This window comes from Podarcis gaigeae (assembly GCF_964106915.1).
Source record: "Podarcis gaigeae genome assembly, chromosome: 2".
NCBI lineage: Eukaryota > Metazoa > Chordata > Lepidosauria > Squamata > Lacertidae > Podarcis > Podarcis gaigeae.
Window position 1 is genome coordinate 14,698,458 of NC_139679.1, and position 18,072 is coordinate 14,716,529.

Consider the following 18,072-nt stretch of genomic DNA (forward strand, 5'->3'; position numbering starts at 1 on the left):
AAATAGTGGCTGGGCTTTGAGCCAGATGCAAAGTAGCTCAACTGCCATCCCATGAGCCCTGCAATTGGGTGTCTTGTATTAATTTACAAACCCCTGAACAACTTAGGTCCGGGGTACCTTAGGGACTGCCTGAGCCCTTATATCCTAGCTCAATTGCTGAAACCATCTGGAGCATCATTGGCCATCCCACAAGTTGGTGAAGCTCATTTCACATCAGCAGAAAACCAAGTCTTTAGCGTCATTTGCCCAGTCCTGAGGAATGCGCTCCCAGTAATGTTTCAGCAGGCATCTTGCATTTTAACCTTCAAAGATTGTCTATGCTGCCAGGCTTACGCTTGCAATTAAGAAAACATCTGTAAGAGTTAGCTGATGATTTGTGATTTAATTTTTTTGCATGGTTTTTATTGTGTATGTATAATGTATAGAGTAGGAAACGCTATATCCAGCCTTTATTGATGGGCAGTTTTAAGGTAATAAGCCTAATTTACTTCTAGGGTATTCATATATTTTCCCACCATTGTTCACCCCACACTTTTCAGTGCATTCGTCCCATCACTTTTCAAACCGCAAACAACTCTGATCACTTTTTTAATGTATTAGATGTGCTAGGGCAAATCATTGCTGATTTTGTTCTGTGAACTGCCATGAGACCTCTGGGTATAGGGCAGTATATAATTAAATAAATAATAAATTAATCCAATTTAATTGAGCAAACCAAAAGTGCCTGAATCCCTGGGGGTGGTGGGAGACAGTCAAGAGAGGTGCCCTGAGACAACCATTGCTGCCTTTTTAAAGTTTAAAAGCTGCAGCCTTTTTAAAGAACTCCACAACCCAGTAAATATGTATACTTCTACTCCGTATAACAGGATGTTTTCATCCTTAAACTGTTTAGCCTAGTTGCACTGAGAGCTATCTTTGACTGCAACCATTGCATAAAAATTAAAAATTAAACGTTCTGATGAACGCATGTGAATATATTGACCAAGTGTATTCTGCATGCCAAAATTATTACAGTTATTACAAATCCTGCCATACCCTCCAACATTTCTCCAAGAAAAATAGGGGTATCCTAAGGAAAAGTGGGACATTGCGGGATCAAATCAAAAACAGCTTCTCTAAATCAGGGATGTCCCTGGAAAATAGGGACAATTGGAGGGTCTGGAATAATCCCAGATCAAGGCTGGTCCCTTCCTTCTTTCCCTATCTGCAGCCCGCGCCCGAACAGTCATTGGTGGAAGGCGCCGCCTCTCCCGCCTGCTTGAGCCGCAGCTTTGATGGACACGCAGCTTCTCCTATGGGAAGTTGGCGGTAGCGGCCAAGAGCCAATGGGCTGGAGGGATATGCGAAACGGAGCCCAGCCGCCAGGAAGGCTTCCAGGAAGTCGCTGCTGCTGCAGAACTTGGAAGGGAGTGAGGGCAGAAGGCGGAGAGAGGTTGCAAAGGTGAAGGAAGGTAGGTAGGTGGGACGGGATCCTTGCAATCTGGTAGGATTTCTTGCAGTTTTTGCAATTTGTGGAAGGGTTTTCTATGTCTGGGTGTATAAATGGGCTCTAAAAAGTTTAAAGGCAAAGGCAACTTTTAAAGGGTATTTTTGCTGGATTCACAGCAGTGAATTTACGATTGAAGCAATATCCCATCTTTCGTCTCCTGTTTCTACTTTTACTTTTATTGTTGTTTTATTTGTGAGTTTATTTGAGGTGAACTCAAAGCGGCTTGCAAAAATTAACATTATTATTAATAACGATTTTATTATTTGTACCCCGCCCATCTGGCTGGATTGCCCCAGCCACGCTGGGCGGCTTCCGGCATATATAAAAACATAATGAAACATTAAAACCTTCCCTATACAGGGCTGCCTTCAGGTGTCTTTTAAAGGTTGCTAGTTACTTATCCCCTTGACATCTGATGGGAGGGCGTTCCACAGGGTGGGGGCCGCCACTGAGAAGGCCTTTTAAAAATAAGAGTTAAAAGCCTCCTAAAATGCTCGTGAATAAAAGGGCAGATCACTTGTAGTGTGGGAATGTTTTCCATTCACTTGCCTCAGTGGTGTTAAAGCTTGAGATATCTGGTGGGTTTGTGATGCAGGTGAGACTCGAATCAGGATCTTCTTGGACCACTTCGGAGACTCTTGGCTTTTAGTCAGTGCTGAAATTCTATATACTAATAGCAGACTCATCCTCGATGAGTCTGGGCAGTAGCCAAAATGGCACCATCTGTGGGCAAATCCCAAGATCTGCAGGAGTACAAGCATTTTAAAAGGGGAGAGAACTCATAAATGGGGGTGTGGACACCCACAAACAATTCATTGAATGAGTATGCGCAGTAGGCATAGAACACATTACTGACTTGGTTGTTGGGGGAAAACAACTGGAAAACAGGTGGAGGGATGGAATAAAGTACAGTGGTACCTCGGGTTACATATGCTTCAGGTTACATAATGATATAATAATTTAATATTTATACCCCGCCCATACATACGCTTCAGGTTACAGACTTGGCTTACCCAGAAATAGTACCTCGGGTTAAGAACTTTGCTTCAGGATGAGAACAGAAATCGCGCAGCAGCAGCAGGAGGCCCCATTAGCTAAAGTGGTGCTTCAGATTAAGAACAGTTTCAGGTTAAGAATGGACCTCCAGAACGAATTAAGTATGTAACCAGAGGTACCACTGTATGCTGGAAAAGGAATAGCTAGCTGGTCGGTTGAAACCCTGAACAGGACCACTCAACACTGCAACATTTGGTTGCTGTCCCCATTTGTCTGCAGAGGCTATGCAAATTATGTTGGGTGCCTTCTTGCTTAGTGTGACTGGACTCTAAGGTTAGGCAGAGAAGATAGAAAGAGAGACCCAATGGTTGGAGAGGGTGTGTTGAAGGGCAGTGGATCTTAATGGGCAGTGGAGATGACAGCCCACTCATTTTCTGAAAAAACAAAGAAACCCAAGTGTTGGGTTTTCCTCTCTCCCTTGGTGCAGGGCCCACCACTTAGGGGCATGTTCAGAAACCCTATGAAAGGGAGCTCTTTAAACCATACTTTTATACAGTGGTACCTCGGGTTAAGTACTTAATTCATTCCGGAGGTCCGTTCTTAACCTGAAACTGTTCTTAACCTGAAGCATCACTTTAGCTAATGGGGCCTCCTGCTGCTGCCGCGCCGACGGAGCACTATTTCTGTTCTCATCCTGAAACAAAGTTCTTAACCTGAAGCACTATTTCTGGGTTAGCGGCATCTGTAACCTGAAGCGTATGTAACCTGAAGCGTATGTAACCCGAGGTACCACTGTATATGAATTAGAGAGAGGCTACGTACCCATCAAGACTGGGGATTTTGGCCTTCTCGGACCAGATGTGGGATAATAATTTGTTCTGTTTTCTAGGCTTTATCAAAATGTTAGGTTCCTGTTGATCATAAGTCAGTTAGCGTTTATGGAAACTTCCTTTGGCTCAGGAAGTTTGGTTGGTTATACACTTCTGCCCCATTATCTCTTGAAATATTGCTGCACTTAGAACTAATAACCATAACTTTGTAACATCGTTTGAATGTTTTAATCTCATGAGCAACACACTGATGATAGACTGTTTAGCTTTGTAAAATAACCATATTTATTATTATTTATTAATTCCATTTCTATACCACTTTATGTTTTTAAGGGGGAAAAAACTCAAGAGAGGTTTAAAACACCAAATAAAACAATATGGAATATAACATTACCAAAGAAAGTCAAATATAAAGTATACATTCAAAGCAACTTAATTAACAGGAAGCTAAAATATTATCTTAAAAACTTCATATTTAAAATGTAGATAAACTGTGAGGATTGCATGACGGAAAGACAGCCTGGAAATTATAAACGTGAAATGATATAATTGACCTATCTAGTTTTGAATCTTGAATCTTGTATGAGTAACACAGTGATGATGTATGGTTTAGATTTCCAAAATAACCTTATTTAGATACTTAAGATTCATATAAACCTAATTTCATACTGATTTTAAAGATGGAAAAATCAAATTAGAAAAAAACAGGAGTTGGAAGGGAAAAATTAAATACACATGGTTATACTTTTCACTTGCCTTCCAATAATTTAGTGTGGGCCCTTGCATGCTTTCAAACATACATAACTAGATCCATATTCATGACAGCTAGGGACTTATTTAAAAAAAAAAAAAGTTGTCAGAAACTTGAATTTCAGTCTGTGTACCGCATACTATTGTCCATGGATAATCCTTGTCTTAAATTAAATTCTCTGTAGTAGAATCTGTGTAGTTCTGTCTGTGTAGCCTGTAGTGTTTATCTTTTTGCAATTTGACCTTATGGTATGAACTTTGTTATGAGCAGAAATCTTTCCCACCTACTTGATTTATGATCTTGTTTATGCAGTAATTGATAGCCTTTAACTTTACGTAGTTTATGCTAACAATATCTTTCCCTACCCAGGTGACACATTCTCGTCTCCTTGAGAACCATGTGGGACCCCAATTCAGGTAAATGGGAAGAAGGATTGATGGGTGTATCTGGGGTACCTCTCTAGGGAATATGCATAGGGCTGGGCACAGAGATGGCAACTATTATGTTGCATGTGAGCTACCCCTGGGCAGGAGGGCATTTTTTGATCGGCGTTGGCTGCTTCCAGAAAGAGCCCTGAGTGCTTTCTACGCACTGAGTCATGTCCCTGTATCCATGCATTAAATAGCTGCCACATTATTTTTTAAAAAAAGAAAAGAAAAGAGTGTCAGCTGACTTGGTAGCTCCCAAGGCACCTCTCATGCCATTGTGCTGGTGTACCTAATCAGCATTAAAACTCACCTGGATGGCAAAGATCTTGCAAGTTCTCTGTGAGGGAAGTCCTGCCAAGTGGAAAAGCAGAAGGCATTTTAAGTCCAGTCACAATTGGTTCCGGCCAGTCTTGCTTTCTGCAACAGAACTAGGTTGTCTCAAGTCAAGGACAGCCTTTTGTTTTGCCTGACCTCACTGCCTGTGAGTTGTCCTCAGCGATTCAGCAGAAGGCTCAGTTTGACATTGCTAGCCGTCACTAGTGATGTGTTGTTGCTTTTGAAAGACCCTGTGCTTTCTCCGCGGCCAACCACATGGCCTCCTTGGACCTCCTGAATCCAAAATTCCTTCTCCCATTAGTGGAAACTTGCTTTCAGAACATTGGAGGTCCTTGAGTTGATTGAAGGTTGAAACTTGTGTGGCCAAAAGCGCAGGGGCTGCTCCTCTAGAGAACATGCAGAAATGTGGAAGGAAGAAGAACTGCTTCTCCTTGCAAGCTTGGTGGGCTGAGGTTGGGAGTGGAACATGTGTGGATGTAGCCAGTTAAGGGAGCAGCTGAACTGTTGTAGGAGATCTATAGCTCACTGGCAGAGCCCAGGCTTTGCAAACAGAAGATCCTGGGTTTCTGATCTTCCCCATCAGTTTCGCCATTTCTGCATAATCCATCAATTTTGTTTGCCATTCTTCCTTTGTTGGTAATGCTGCTTCTTCCCAGTAGCATTCTCACTGCCGTCGTTGCGTACATAAAAAGTCTTTTATCTTCTCTTTTCTACTTCTTCCCCTATTAAATCTAAAAGAAAGGCTTCTGTTTTTTAACAAATGTATTTGTAAACATTTTCTTTAATTCATTATAAATCCTTTCCCAGAAGCTGTTAATCTTACAACATGACCACCACATATGGAAAAAAGTACCTTCTTTCTCTTTACATTTCTAACACATATTTGATTTAGTTTTATACATTTTTGCAATCTTACTTGGTGTTAGATACCAATGGTACATCATTTTCATGTGATTTTCTTTCAACACACAGCATGCTGTAAATTTTATTTCTTCTCTCCACAACTTTTCCCAAGATGAAAGTTGGATATTATACCCAAAATCACTAGCCCAATGTGCCCTACACAGTTTCAGCTATGTCTTCACAATTCATAAGGGCTTGCTCCCCCACCCAAATGAAAGCTGAAATTCTTAGGGAGACAAACTCTGTAGGCAATACCATGACGGCACCTCCAAGTAGGCCTTGAATAATAATAATAATAATAATAATAATAATAATTTATTATTTGTACCCCGCCCATCTGGCTGGGTTTCCCCAGCCACTCTGGGCGGCTTCCATAGAAACAAAAAATACACTAAAATATCACAGATTAAAAACTTCCCTGAACAGGGCTGCCTTAAGATGTCTTCTGAATGTCCGGTAGTTATTTATCGCTTAGACATCTGATGGGAGGGCGTTCCACAGGGCGGGCGCCACTACCGAGAAGGTCCTCTGCCTGGTTCCCTGTAACTTGGCCTCTCGAAGTGAGGGAACCGCCAGAAGGCCCTCGGAGCTGGACCTCAGTGTCCAGGCAGAATGGTGAGGGAGGAGACACTCCTTCAGATATACTTGAAAATACCCCTTTGTTTGGAAAATTCTGAGCTGGATGGATTACTGCTCTGACTTGGTATAAGACAGTTTCCTATATTTTAGAGATGGTGTCTTGCTCATGTTGCCTAGTATACATAGACCAGGGGTCAGCAAACCAGGAGCCGGTCCACTGCCCCTCAGACCTTGTGGGGGGCCGGACTATATTTTGGAAAAAAAATATGAATGAATTCCTATGCCCCACAAATAACCCAGAGACGCATTTTAAATAAAAGGACACATTCTACTCATGTAAAAACACCAGGCAGGCCCCACAAACAACCCAGAGATGCATTTTAAATAAAAGGACACATTCTACTCATGTAAAAACACGCTGATTCCCAGACCGTCTGTGGCCGGTTTTAGAAGGTGATTGGGCCGGATCTGGCCCCGGGCCTTAGGGTGCCTATCCATGACGTAGACAGAATGGTAAGATGCTTCAGGTTGACTGCTGCGTGTTTCATTTAGCCTTGCAAGTGATAAGATTTTCTTCCCCCCCCCTTTTTTTGTTTTAGGCCAGCCAGGGGCCTACCCAGGAGCTGCTTATCCTCCCAACCCTTCTTATCCAGCGGGCTTCAACCCTGCCCACCCCCCTCCTGTGAATCCTGCCTTTCCCCCAGGTCCAGTACCTGTTGGCCCATATCCTGGGCCCCCAGCAGGGATCCCCGGGCAACCTGCATACCCACCAGGCCATTCTATCCTGCCCCCGTATGCTGGACACCAACCTGGTTACCCTGTCCCCCCTGGCGGTCCTTACCCCCCACCTGCCCCAGGTATGCCTGGAGGGATGGGGGTGAATCCTTTGCTGCCCGGGGCTGTTGCCATGGGGACCCATGGGATGGATAAGAAGGCAGCGAAGAAGATGAAGAAGAAGATGAAGAAGGCGCACAAGATGGACAAGTCACACAAGCACCACAAGATGCATGGGAAGGTGTGTGAAAGAGGAAGGGAGGGTTGGAGAAGAACAGGAAACTTGGACTTTCTTTACTTGTTGCTGTGCTTCAAGAAGCTAGCCAATCTGCTGCTCTTCAGAGAGCCAGTGTGGTGTAGTGGTTAAGAGCGGTAGACTCGTAATCTGGTGAACCGGGTTCGCTTCCCCGCTCCTCCACATGCAGCTGCTGGGTGACCTTGGGCCAGTCACACTTCTCTGAAGTCTCTCAGCCTCACTCACCTCACAGAGTGTTTGTTGTGGGGGAGGAAGGGAAAGGAGATTGTTAGCCGCTTTGAGACTCCTTAGGGTAGTGATAAAGCAGGATATCAAATCCAAACCCTTCTTCTTCAGATGTTGCTGGACTCACATCATCCCTGACCGTTGTCCATGCCAGATGGGGCTGATGGGAGTTGGAATTTAGCAACATCTAAGGGCTAGGACTGGGCAATATTTCATCCAAAACTGTTTTGAAGTCCATATTGTGATATCAGCTTCATAGTTTTTGACCTTGCGATATAACATGAGCCGTTATGTATGTTAGGGCTGGGCAATGTATTGTCCAAAACCAGTTTGAATTCCATATCGTGATATCAGCTTCATAATATTTGACCTGGTGATATATTGTAAATCGTGATTGTGTGTGTGTGTGTATGCTTTGCAAAAATCACGATGCAGGAAAAAATGTGAAGCCAGCCAATGCCTCTATGTAGCTCCATCCTTATTACAGGCATTGTGATTATATTAGTATATTGCAATGTTTAAAAGGTAAAGGGACCCCTGACCATTAGGTCCAGTCATGACCGACTCTGGGGTTGCGGTGCTCATCTCACTTTATTGGCCGAGGGAGCCGGCGTACAGCTTCCGGGTCATGGGGCCAGCATGACTAAGCCACTTCTGGCGAACCAGAGCAGCATACAGAAACACCGTTTACCTTCCCGCTGGAGCGTTACCTATTTATCTACTTGCACTTCGTGCTTTCAAACTGCTAGGTTGGCAGGAACAGGGACCGAGCAACGGGAGCTCACCCCGTCACGGGGATTCAAACCGCCGACCTTCTGATCGGCAAGTCCTAGGCCACCCGCATCCCATTGTGATGTTTAGCTGGCATATATCACAATGTTGAAAACCAGGTATCACCCAGCCCTACTGTGGGGCATTATGTTGAGAGAGGCTTCCATGGAGGTAGAGGAGAGAAGGCCTGGTGGTCTGAGGTGAATGGTCACTGGGCCTTCAACCGTGAGCTAGTCTGTGGAGTTTGTGATTAGAATTATTTTGGGGTGTAGCTGTAAATCATGGGGAGCGATGTTGGAGGAGGATACACAGCGTGGTTGGGGAGAGGTACTCCTTTCTGCAGGGAAGAGCTCTGACCTCTGACAGTCAAACTGTGGACATGCGTATTCGCCATCTTCAGAAAAGAGCAATTGTGCCAGTTGGTGGGAAAAGGAGTCCCAGAGAGAGAAGGGGAGAAGAAAAAAATGGAACTGAAACAGATGGAAAGGGTGGGAGAAAGCCTTCTGCAAAATGGAAATGGATCCCAAACTGAATGATGGAAAGGGTGGGGAAAGTCCTTTGAAAGTAGTCACTTTGGACCGCTTGTTATTTGGGGATGGGTCAGTGAAATGGACTAAGATGGAGGGCAGTGGGAGGCAGCAACCGAATAGTGACACTGGGGGGGGGGGGAGCACTATTCAATGCTGCAAGTTCCCGTTCATCGGCTGCAAACTCTAGTTGTCTTTGTCCATGGCAAACGGCCCTTCGCAGTGGGGGGGGGGAGAAACTCCAGTACTTGTTCAGAGTCTGTCTTTTCCTTCATCCAATCTGTGTGTATAGGAAACAGTAATTTCAGCTGATAATGAGGCATTAATATCCTCAATTGACATTTTCTTGAGCTGAGCTCCGGGATAGATTAAAGCCCTGATTAGATTTCGGTAGCAGTAACACTGAGTCAGAATTGAAGTCTCATGAGCCTCCCTCTTCTTCTGTTTACAGCATTCCTCCTCTTCCAGCAGCAGTGACTCCGACTGAGGCCTGTTCCTACCTTCCAGACGTATCCTCTTCCCGCAAACCCTGATCCTTGCACCAGTCTTCCTGCTTCCAACAAGCGCCGATCTACTTAACTGTCACCAGATAACAATGAGGGCTGCTTGTGGGTCACCCATTATTTACAGGGTTTGGCCAAAGTTTATCCCAACGGCATGCGCAACCTCCTGCAAAGTCTGATGGGAACTCTGGTGCTGATGATGATTTAAGCAGGGTTGGTGGGATCAGCAAATGAATCTTAAGAAAGTCAGAATGTGAGGCCACCAATTGGCTTAAGTAAAGTTCATCTGCAAATGCGTGGCAGCTTTTGCTCTTCTGAAATGTAGGCTGTTCAAAATGGCAGCCAATCAGGTTGTTTCTTGGCACCCTGAAGCTTTCTGATTGGCTTCCTGAGGCAGTTGGGGTCCAATTGAATGGATAAGATGTGCTTTAAGTGACAAAGAAGTGGGCCTTCAGATGGTGTTGTACTAGACCTCCCATCATCCCTTGCTGGCTGGGACTGATGGGAATGGTAGTTGCAACAACATCTAGACCAGGGTTTCCCAAACTTGGTTCTCCAGCTGTTTTTGGACTACATTTCCCATCATCCCTGACCCACGGGTCCTGCTAGCTAGGGATGATGGGAGTTGTAGTCCAAAAACAGCTGGAGAAACGAGTTTGGGAAACCCTGGTCTAGAGTGCCAAAGCATAGCCACCCTGGCCCAAGAATTTCAAAAAATGGTTCCCGTTCCTCAATATGATCATCTTTCCTGTGCTACCTGGGGAAATGGCAGATAGAAGCGAAGAGATTCAGAAAGTGTGTGTTGCTTATTTAATATAAGGTTGAATGATAGGTTTCTTAATATTGCAGATAAAATGTGCTTGATCAGGGATGATTATGCTCCGTTGTGCAAACATTTCAGTAGCTTTATTATATTATTTCAGAGGTATGATTCATTTTTTTAATATAACTGAGGATGAAAATCTTGTTAGGGGTGTGTTTTAGAAAGCTTAAATACTAAACTTAAACATGGGGAAATAACACATTGGTCGTTTGCGTCATGTTTAATTGTAATGCTATAACCATGGGCAGAATTTTTGGTGGATTAAAGTGGGTATCTGATCCAAGATGGCTGGAGTATCTTAATGAATTGCAAAAAAACTAGGATCACACATCCTCGCCTGTAATGATAGAATACTCTAAGCCGTTGCACTTGGAGGGAGCATGTTCTCTTTTTAACTCACAATTGCTCTTTTTCCCTGCAGAAAGGGGCTGCTTAGGGAACAACCAGGTGTGCTTGGAGAATAAAAGGAACAAGTTGCAGTTGACCAACCAGTTAAAAAGTGCAAAGAGATTCTAAGCAAAATGGCTTCACACAGCTATCCTTTAAAACTCTTCCTTGTTCTGACAATTGTTATTGTTTTAGTATTTTGGATTAATATGTATATTATGTATATGTTTTAGTATTTTGGTTTAATGCATATTAAAGGCCACCCTGGGATCTATGCAGGACGAGCGGGTTACAAAAGTTCCAAATAAATAATTTTTAAAAATATCATGGTGCATGTTTTGAGAGTGCGAGGGAAAGCTTTGTGGAGTATAAACAGCAAGTTTAAGCGTGTCAGGGATTCTCCAGATTGTTCGACAAAGAAAGGGGGAGCACCACTGTGCAATATCCAGTGCACATTAGCAGATCATAATTGTCAACATGCTAATTACTGTGTATCAGGATGAATCATCTTCTGCTTGTTTATTTCCTTTTGACATTTTGCTATTATAATTCAGCAGTTGAATAACGGCAGTTACAAAAATGACTAGGCTAATCCTGGGCCTGATCCTGTGCTGGTGTAAAGCAGATACTGTTTTGTACATTGACACAATCTCCACACGCGGGCCTTGCTGACAAACAACAACATTTGTGGATAAAAAGTACATTTGCCTTGTGCCTTCCCCACGTCAGTCTCTTCAAACTGGTCCAATAAATGCAAATGTCACCCTCTGGACTCGTTTGTGGAGCCAGAATGGGAAGTGCATAATTATTTGTTTAGATTTCTATCTTGCCTTATATCCAAAGGTCCAGCAGTAGGAAGCATTAAAAGTAATGGACCTGAAAGGCTAGAATATTTCAACATGAAAGTTGAAATCCCCTTCCCCCCCCCTAAAATGATGCTTGTAAAGAGTTAATTTTCCCTAATCACCTTTGGGGAGTTAGACTTGTCTCCAGGTAACCAGGCACGCTTATCCTGCTTTTGTTAAGGAAGACATTTGTTCTCTCTACCTGCCCCCCTCCTTTTAGGCTCAATATGTATACGTTTTACACAGATATGTGTGGGTAAGCAGGCTAATAAACATTTTTATTTGGGGATAGTATCCTTTTGCAGATGTGTTGGCAAAGCTGCCCAAAACATTTATCTGAATGAAAAGGACTTGTGATTCTTCCAAAACAAACCAGCGCCACTGTTAACCATTTGGCCCAACCGCTGAGTAGCATGACTGGCTGACTTTTTGACAACCTCCATTTGCCATTCCAGGGTAACAGCGCAGGCAGGTTTGTTTGGCCACTAGTGGGTCACTGCCCAGAGCTGGGGGGCTGTGCAAGGCTTGATGGGACACAGTTTGTGCAGGCCCATTCCAGAAGATATTTGTACCACGTCAGACATCGGAGAAGGGGAATGGCGGGGATGCCCAAAGCCCTCTGCTGCTGTTCTAAAGTAACCAATGCAAAGCACTGTGTTTATGAAAACAAAGGCTCTGGCTGCACCATCTTGTTTGCAGATAACACGAAGCCAAACCATGGTTTAATATGAACAAGCTGCAAATTTGCGGGCTCCCAAACAGGAGGTGGCTGTTGGCTTGCTCCTTGGCGTTTGCTAAGCCATGGTTTGGTTTAGCATTTGGTCTGGTCCCAGACTCGTGGTTTAGCTCTCTTTAAAGCACATGAGCGGTAAACTATGGAACAAACCTTGGTTGTAGCTTGTGGTTTGTCTGGAGACAGCTAAACCGTGGGTCTGGGTTCAGGCAAAATGCAAAGCCGAACCATCAATGCAGCAGCAGAACAAACACATGAATGGCAAAGGGCACATGCCAAACCAAGGAGGGTGTAAATTGGGATGGGTGAGGGGTGTGGCGAGGGAGAGAGGGTGACCTAGGGAGAATCCCTGGGGCCAGATAAGGCAGACATAGGAAGTGCTACATTTGGGTCCTAATTATGAGGTTTCCTTTCCTTCTTCCTTCAAGAAGAAGCTAATGAATCTCTAGCAGAATAGTCTCAACATCTTCACCAAACTTCGAGGTTTGGGAGGAAGCCATGTAATATCAAAATATGTGGCATGGATGCACAATCTCCATATACCTCTTCGCTGCAGACAGCTGCCTTCTTTCCTCAGCCCAGCCCAGCAGACCACCAGCTCAAAAACCTGCTCCCCCGTGACTTGTGTTGTTTAGAAAAACGGGTTGTTGACTTTAGCCTTTCAAAAGGCGGACTCTATTGGATGGGTAAATGGTATTCTCAATTTTTGGAACCGTTCTCCCCAGAGCGGCTTCAATTTTTAAGTCACATTAAGGGACTGATGACGTGAATATATATATATATATATATATATCCTTTAAATAGCAGGACAAAAATAGAAAAGCATGCTGAGAGGCTATTCTGCTACCACAGTCGAGTGACTAAAGCAGGCCTCCTCAGTTTGAGACCCCCGGCAACAGAAAAGTCCTGCTTGATCAGACCCAAAGACCTCCCTTTCATTTTATTTGTTAACGAAAAAATAACAAGGTGCTCATATAATCTGTGCAGTACAACATATAAGGCTATTTAAAAACAACAACCCTAAGAACATCAATCAATACTGATTGGTTTAAAATTAATTAGAAAATCATTATTATTATTATTATCATGTATTCAATTTATGCCACCCTTTCTCAAAAGATCCCAGGGCAGTGCACAACATTAAAAACACATTACAGAACATCAGTAATAAAAACATAGTAAAAAGCATACAGACAGAAGGACAGATAGTAAAATAATTAGTGACACTCCCCTGCCCCACACTTTCATAGGCCACAGATGATTTAACGGTCATAGACCTGGGGAAAGAGGAATGTTTTTGCCTGGCGCCTAAAGACATATCATGATGGCACCAGACAGGCCTCTCTGGGGAGAGCATGCTGCAAAGGCATGCAAGACAGGGATAGTAAAGGTAAAGGGACCTCTGACCATTAGGTCCAGTTGTGGCCGACTCTGGGGTTGCGGCGCTCATCTTGCTTTATTGGCCGAGGGAGCCGGCATACAGCTTCTGAGTCATGTGGCCAGCATGATTAAGCTGCTTCTGGCGAACCAGAGCAGCGCATGGAAACGCCGTTTACCTTCCCGCTGAAGTGGTACCTACTTATCTACTTGCACTTTGACGTGCTTTTCTGCTAGGTTGGCAGGAGCAGGGACCAAGCAACGGGCGCTCACCCCATCACGGGGATTCGAACCGCCGACCTTCTGATCGGCAAGTCCTAGGCTCTGTGGTTTAACCCACAGCACCACCCGCGTAAAGGACCCCGAGACGGTTAAGTCCAGTCAAAGGTGACTCTGGGGTTGCAGCGCTCATCTTGCTTTAAGGCCAAGGGAGCCAGCGTTTGTCCACAGTCAGTTTTCTGGGTCATGTGGCCAGCGGGACTAAACTGCTACTGGCGCATGGAAACACCATTTACCTTCCTGCCACAGTGGTACCTAGTTATCTACTTGTACTAGCATGCTTTTGAACTGCTAGGTTGGCAGGAGCTGAGACAGAGCAACGGGAGCTCACCTCGTCGTCCAATCAGCAAGCCCAAGAGGCTCGGTGGTTTAGACCCCAGCGCCACCTGTGTCCTCAACTTTAGGGAGTTCCACACTGCAGGGCCTGCGTCACTCAAGGCACGATCCCTAGTGATGGCCAAGTGACCATCAGGGGGTATGGGGCTCTGTTCTGCTCTGCTGGCTCATCAGCAGAATAACATGTTGCCAGCCCCCTGTTCCTGTGAGCACCTTGGCTAATGGCGGCTTTTGAACCAGAAACTGGGGCAGCCCCACAAAAAAGCACGTTACAGCAATCAAGCCTTGAGGTTAGCAAGGCATGAGCCACTGTACTGTTTTAAAAGTGCATTCTATATTTGACCACCTTCAGTTATGTTTTATTTTGACATCTTTTAAGACAATATTTTAAGTTTCCTGTTAGTTACGGTGCTTTGAATGTATACAGTGGTACCTCGGTTTTCGAACGTCTCAGAAGCCGAACGCTTTGGGTTTCGAACGCCCAGGTTTCAAAAACCCGGAAGGAAATGCTTCCGTTTTCGAACGCACCTCGGAAGCTGAACGGTTTCCACTGCGTTTGTTTCAATTTTCTCCACTGATTTTTCTCACTGCCATTTGCACCTCAGTTGTTGAATGTTTCAGAAATCGAACGGTCTTCCGGAACAGATTACATTTGACAAGTAAGGTACCACTGTATTCTATACAGTGGTACCTCGGGTTAAGAATTTAATTTAATTCTGGAGGTCCGTTCTTAACCTCAAACTGTTCTTAACCTGAGGTACCACTTTAGCTAATGGGGCCTCCCGCCGCCACCGCTGGATTTCTGTTCTCATCCTGAAGCAAAGTTCTTAACCCGAGGTACTATTTCTAGGTTAGCAGAGTCTGTAACCTGAAGTGTCTGTAACCCGAGTTACTACTGTATTCCATAGCCATCGTTATTAGCTGCTATTGGCAAAACTGTATCAGGAATTTTATTTTAAAGCAAGGGTGAGAAACCTTGGGCCTAAGGGGTTAAAGGCAGCCCCCACCAGCTTCTGACTGACCCTTGATCCCTCCCTCACTGGCGCTGCTCCATTCCAGCTGTTTTTGCCTGGCTGGAATGTGTCCTTGAACTCTCTGATAATGCCTCTCATTTTCTCCATGGAGGATGCAGAGGGGGGCACAGTGTGTATAGACACAGGCTCACTGTAAAAAAAATGTAAAATCTGCTTTAATTGTCCCTGCTGACCAATGAATGGCATGTAGTCCTCTGAAGATGGCCCAGAAGGGAATGCAAACTTTGGAGTGAAAAAAGGCTCCCCCCTCCCACCTTTGGAAAACCATCCAAGTTAGAAGCACAGCCCACCTGCAAGGCATTGTGATCTGCCAGGTGTTGCAAATGAAGGCAAGGTGTGGGGTGTTCTCTAGCCGGCTTGATTGTGCGGCTTTGTCTGGGAACTGGGAGTTCTTGCTGGCGACAATCCTGGGTGTTGAAGAAGCTGGAGGGAGACTGTTTTCAAGTGCTCTGAAAAGAACTGCCCCTTCTTTTTCTTCCACCCTCCACCCAGAATGTTAAAAAAGGGAAGCTGAGTTAATTGAACTATCTTTTCACACAACAGGGAAGACTGGAATTGATTTGGCTACAGCTATGCATAAGACTGGGCTCTATGAGCCCTATTTAAAATAAAAAACACATCTTTGCACATATTGTTTTTAACCAATTCAGTCTTTATTGGTAGTTGTGCCCTTGTTTTTCAGAAAGATGGAGATGCAGTGAGTTAGACAAGCTTTTGCCAAACAGGGTTGCTTCCAGACTCTCACTATTTTCAGTTGGGGTTCAGCCACATACTGGAAATTTCAGATTACGCAATTATAGTTGATAAGGCAGTCTTGTGAAACAAACCCACTTCCTCAAAAGATTGGACTTTTGGTGGCAGATAAAGTTCTGTGGAAAATGTACTGGAATGGACTTGCTTTGATGCAAAATAACCTCACCTCCCTGAGTGCATGCTCATTAAATAGCCAAAGTTGGCTAATCTCCCTGCAAACAAATCAGAATGAATAGTCCATGGAAGCATGCTTACATGCTACTAAGGAGGGGGTTAGTTTGAGTTTATCTCATAGGTTCCTTACACATTATACGTTTAAAGCAGATTAAAAGTACATTTCTCCCTTCAAAGAATTTGGGGCACCTGGAAATTGTAACTCTGTGAGAGGTGAACTACAGTGCCCAGAATTCTTTGAGCTTTGAAACTGCTTTAAAGGTATAAGCAAGTGAACAACCATAGTCAGTTTTCTTTTTTTAACTGCACTTGTTGCAATTTTATTATTTAGATCCCTTTGTCTCTCAAGTGTCAACTTAAAATAATTTTCTCCATATGCAGACATAGTAAGGGCTTGTTAGCATACACATTATGAAACATGGACTTCCTTCTCCTCCTAGCTGTTTTTTTTTTATGGATCATTTTCATATCCTTGTCATAAAGATAGGTACAGCCTTTCTTTAGCAACCAGGACGCAGAGCAGAGCAGGATTTACCTCTGTATCCTTGAATAGCTGAATGTTCCTGTGAGATTGAGAATAAATTAGCAAACTGAAATAGCACCGACATTGTGTGAGAGTTAACACCTGTTAAAATAAGAGGGCTGTTCACACTCTGATCTCAGTTTTATGCCACTGTCAGTTTTCTTCATGTATTTCTACACATTCACCCCCGGGTTTGCACAACTAAGCAAAATGAGGACCTTTTCCTACAAGGATGCAGTGTTCACATAGGGAAACGAATGTATAACAGTGAGAGTACAGATCACATGGATGTCTATTTTGCTGCAAATGCACACAAAGGTGTTCAGCACAATGAAACACAGAGGCTTTTTTCAGTGCTCCCCCCAAAAAAAGAACTACCGAAGTGATTGCCACAAAAAAGCACCTTGAAGACTAACAGACAGAAGCTTTCGTGGATCAGGGCACACTTCCATCAGTACTTTGTTACTGAACCCTTTATTATGAGCCAAAGGAAGTGTTTGTTCCATTGTGTGGACAAATTATCTTTTTCTTAGGGCTAATTCACAGATTCCGTTTTGCCTCACTGCAATGTCGCTTAGGGTTGTTGTTTTTTAAAGAAGTATTTCCTTCCTCACTGAATAATCATTGCTGCCCTTCATAAATCTGGGATTTGGGGACAGTGTTTCTGCATCAGACTGATTCATACTAACATTTACTTAGAATAGACCTGTTGAAATTAGTGAACCTAAATTAGTCATGATTGGTAGCCAACTTGTGCACCCTGCTCCCTAAAAGGCAGAACTCCTGGAGATTAGCCAGAGCCTAAGCAGCAGTCATGAAATTAAAAGACGCCTGCTTCTTGGGAGAAAAGCAATGACAAACCTAGACAGCATCTTAAAAAGCAGGGACATCACCTTGCCAACAAAGGTCCGTATAGTTAAAGCTATGGTTTTCCCAGTAGTGATGTATGGAAGTGAGAGCTGGACCATAAAGAAGGCTGATCGCCGAAGAATTGATGCTTTTGAATTCTGGTGCTGGAGGAGACTCTTGAGAGTCCCAAGGACTGCAAGAAGATCAAACCTAGCCATTCTTAAGGAAATCAGCCCCGAGTGCTCACTGGAAGGACAGATTGTGAAGCTGAGGCTCCAATACTTTGGCCACTTCATGAGAAGAGAAGACTCCCTGGAAAAGACCCTGATGTTGGGAAAGATGGAGGGCACAAGAAGGGGACGACAGAGGACAAGATGGTTGGACAGTGTTCTTGAAGCTACCAGCATGAGTTTGACCAAACTGCAGGAGGCAGTAGAAGACATCCATGTGCCTGGCATCCATGGGGTCACGAAGAGTCGGACACGACTAAACAACAAAGCATGTTTCAGAAGCACTCCAAGACCCATTTATTGAAGAGCTTCTTTTAATGGCTGGCGGTGGTAGATTTTTACTGTATCGTTTTATTCGGAT

The 18,072-nt window shown here is 44.1% G+C and overlaps 1 protein-coding gene across 2 annotated transcripts; it reads left to right on the forward strand.

Moving 5' to 3' along the window:
• The first annotated feature begins 1,356 nt into the window (after window positions 1-1,356).
• On the forward strand, window positions 1,357-11,710 carry PRR13 (proline rich 13). 2 transcript variants are annotated; one of them, XM_083729119.1, is made up of 4 exons: window positions 1,357-1,451; window positions 4,436-4,482; window positions 6,912-7,327; window positions 9,317-11,710. In XM_083729119.1, the coding sequence occupies exons 2-4, from the start codon at window positions 4,464-4,466 to the stop codon at window positions 9,350-9,352; spliced, it is 471 nt and encodes a 156-aa protein (XP_083585245.1). In that variant the 5' UTR covers window positions 1,357-1,451; window positions 4,436-4,463; the 3' UTR covers window positions 9,353-11,710. The 2 variants fall into 2 exon arrangements, with proteins under 2 accessions (XP_083585245.1, XP_083585246.1); XM_083729120.1 differs by having other exon boundaries at window positions 1,362-1,441.
• Window positions 11,711-18,072: the final 6,362 nt, after the last annotated feature.

What these genes read in the sequence shown, in the direction of transcription:
- PRR13 (XM_083729119.1), top strand. An exon ending in ACCACAAGATGCATGGGAAG is followed by an intron (nt 7,328 to 9,316) that starts GTGTGTGAAAGA and finishes TTCTGTTTACAG; the next exon opens with CATTCCTCCTCTTCCAGCAG.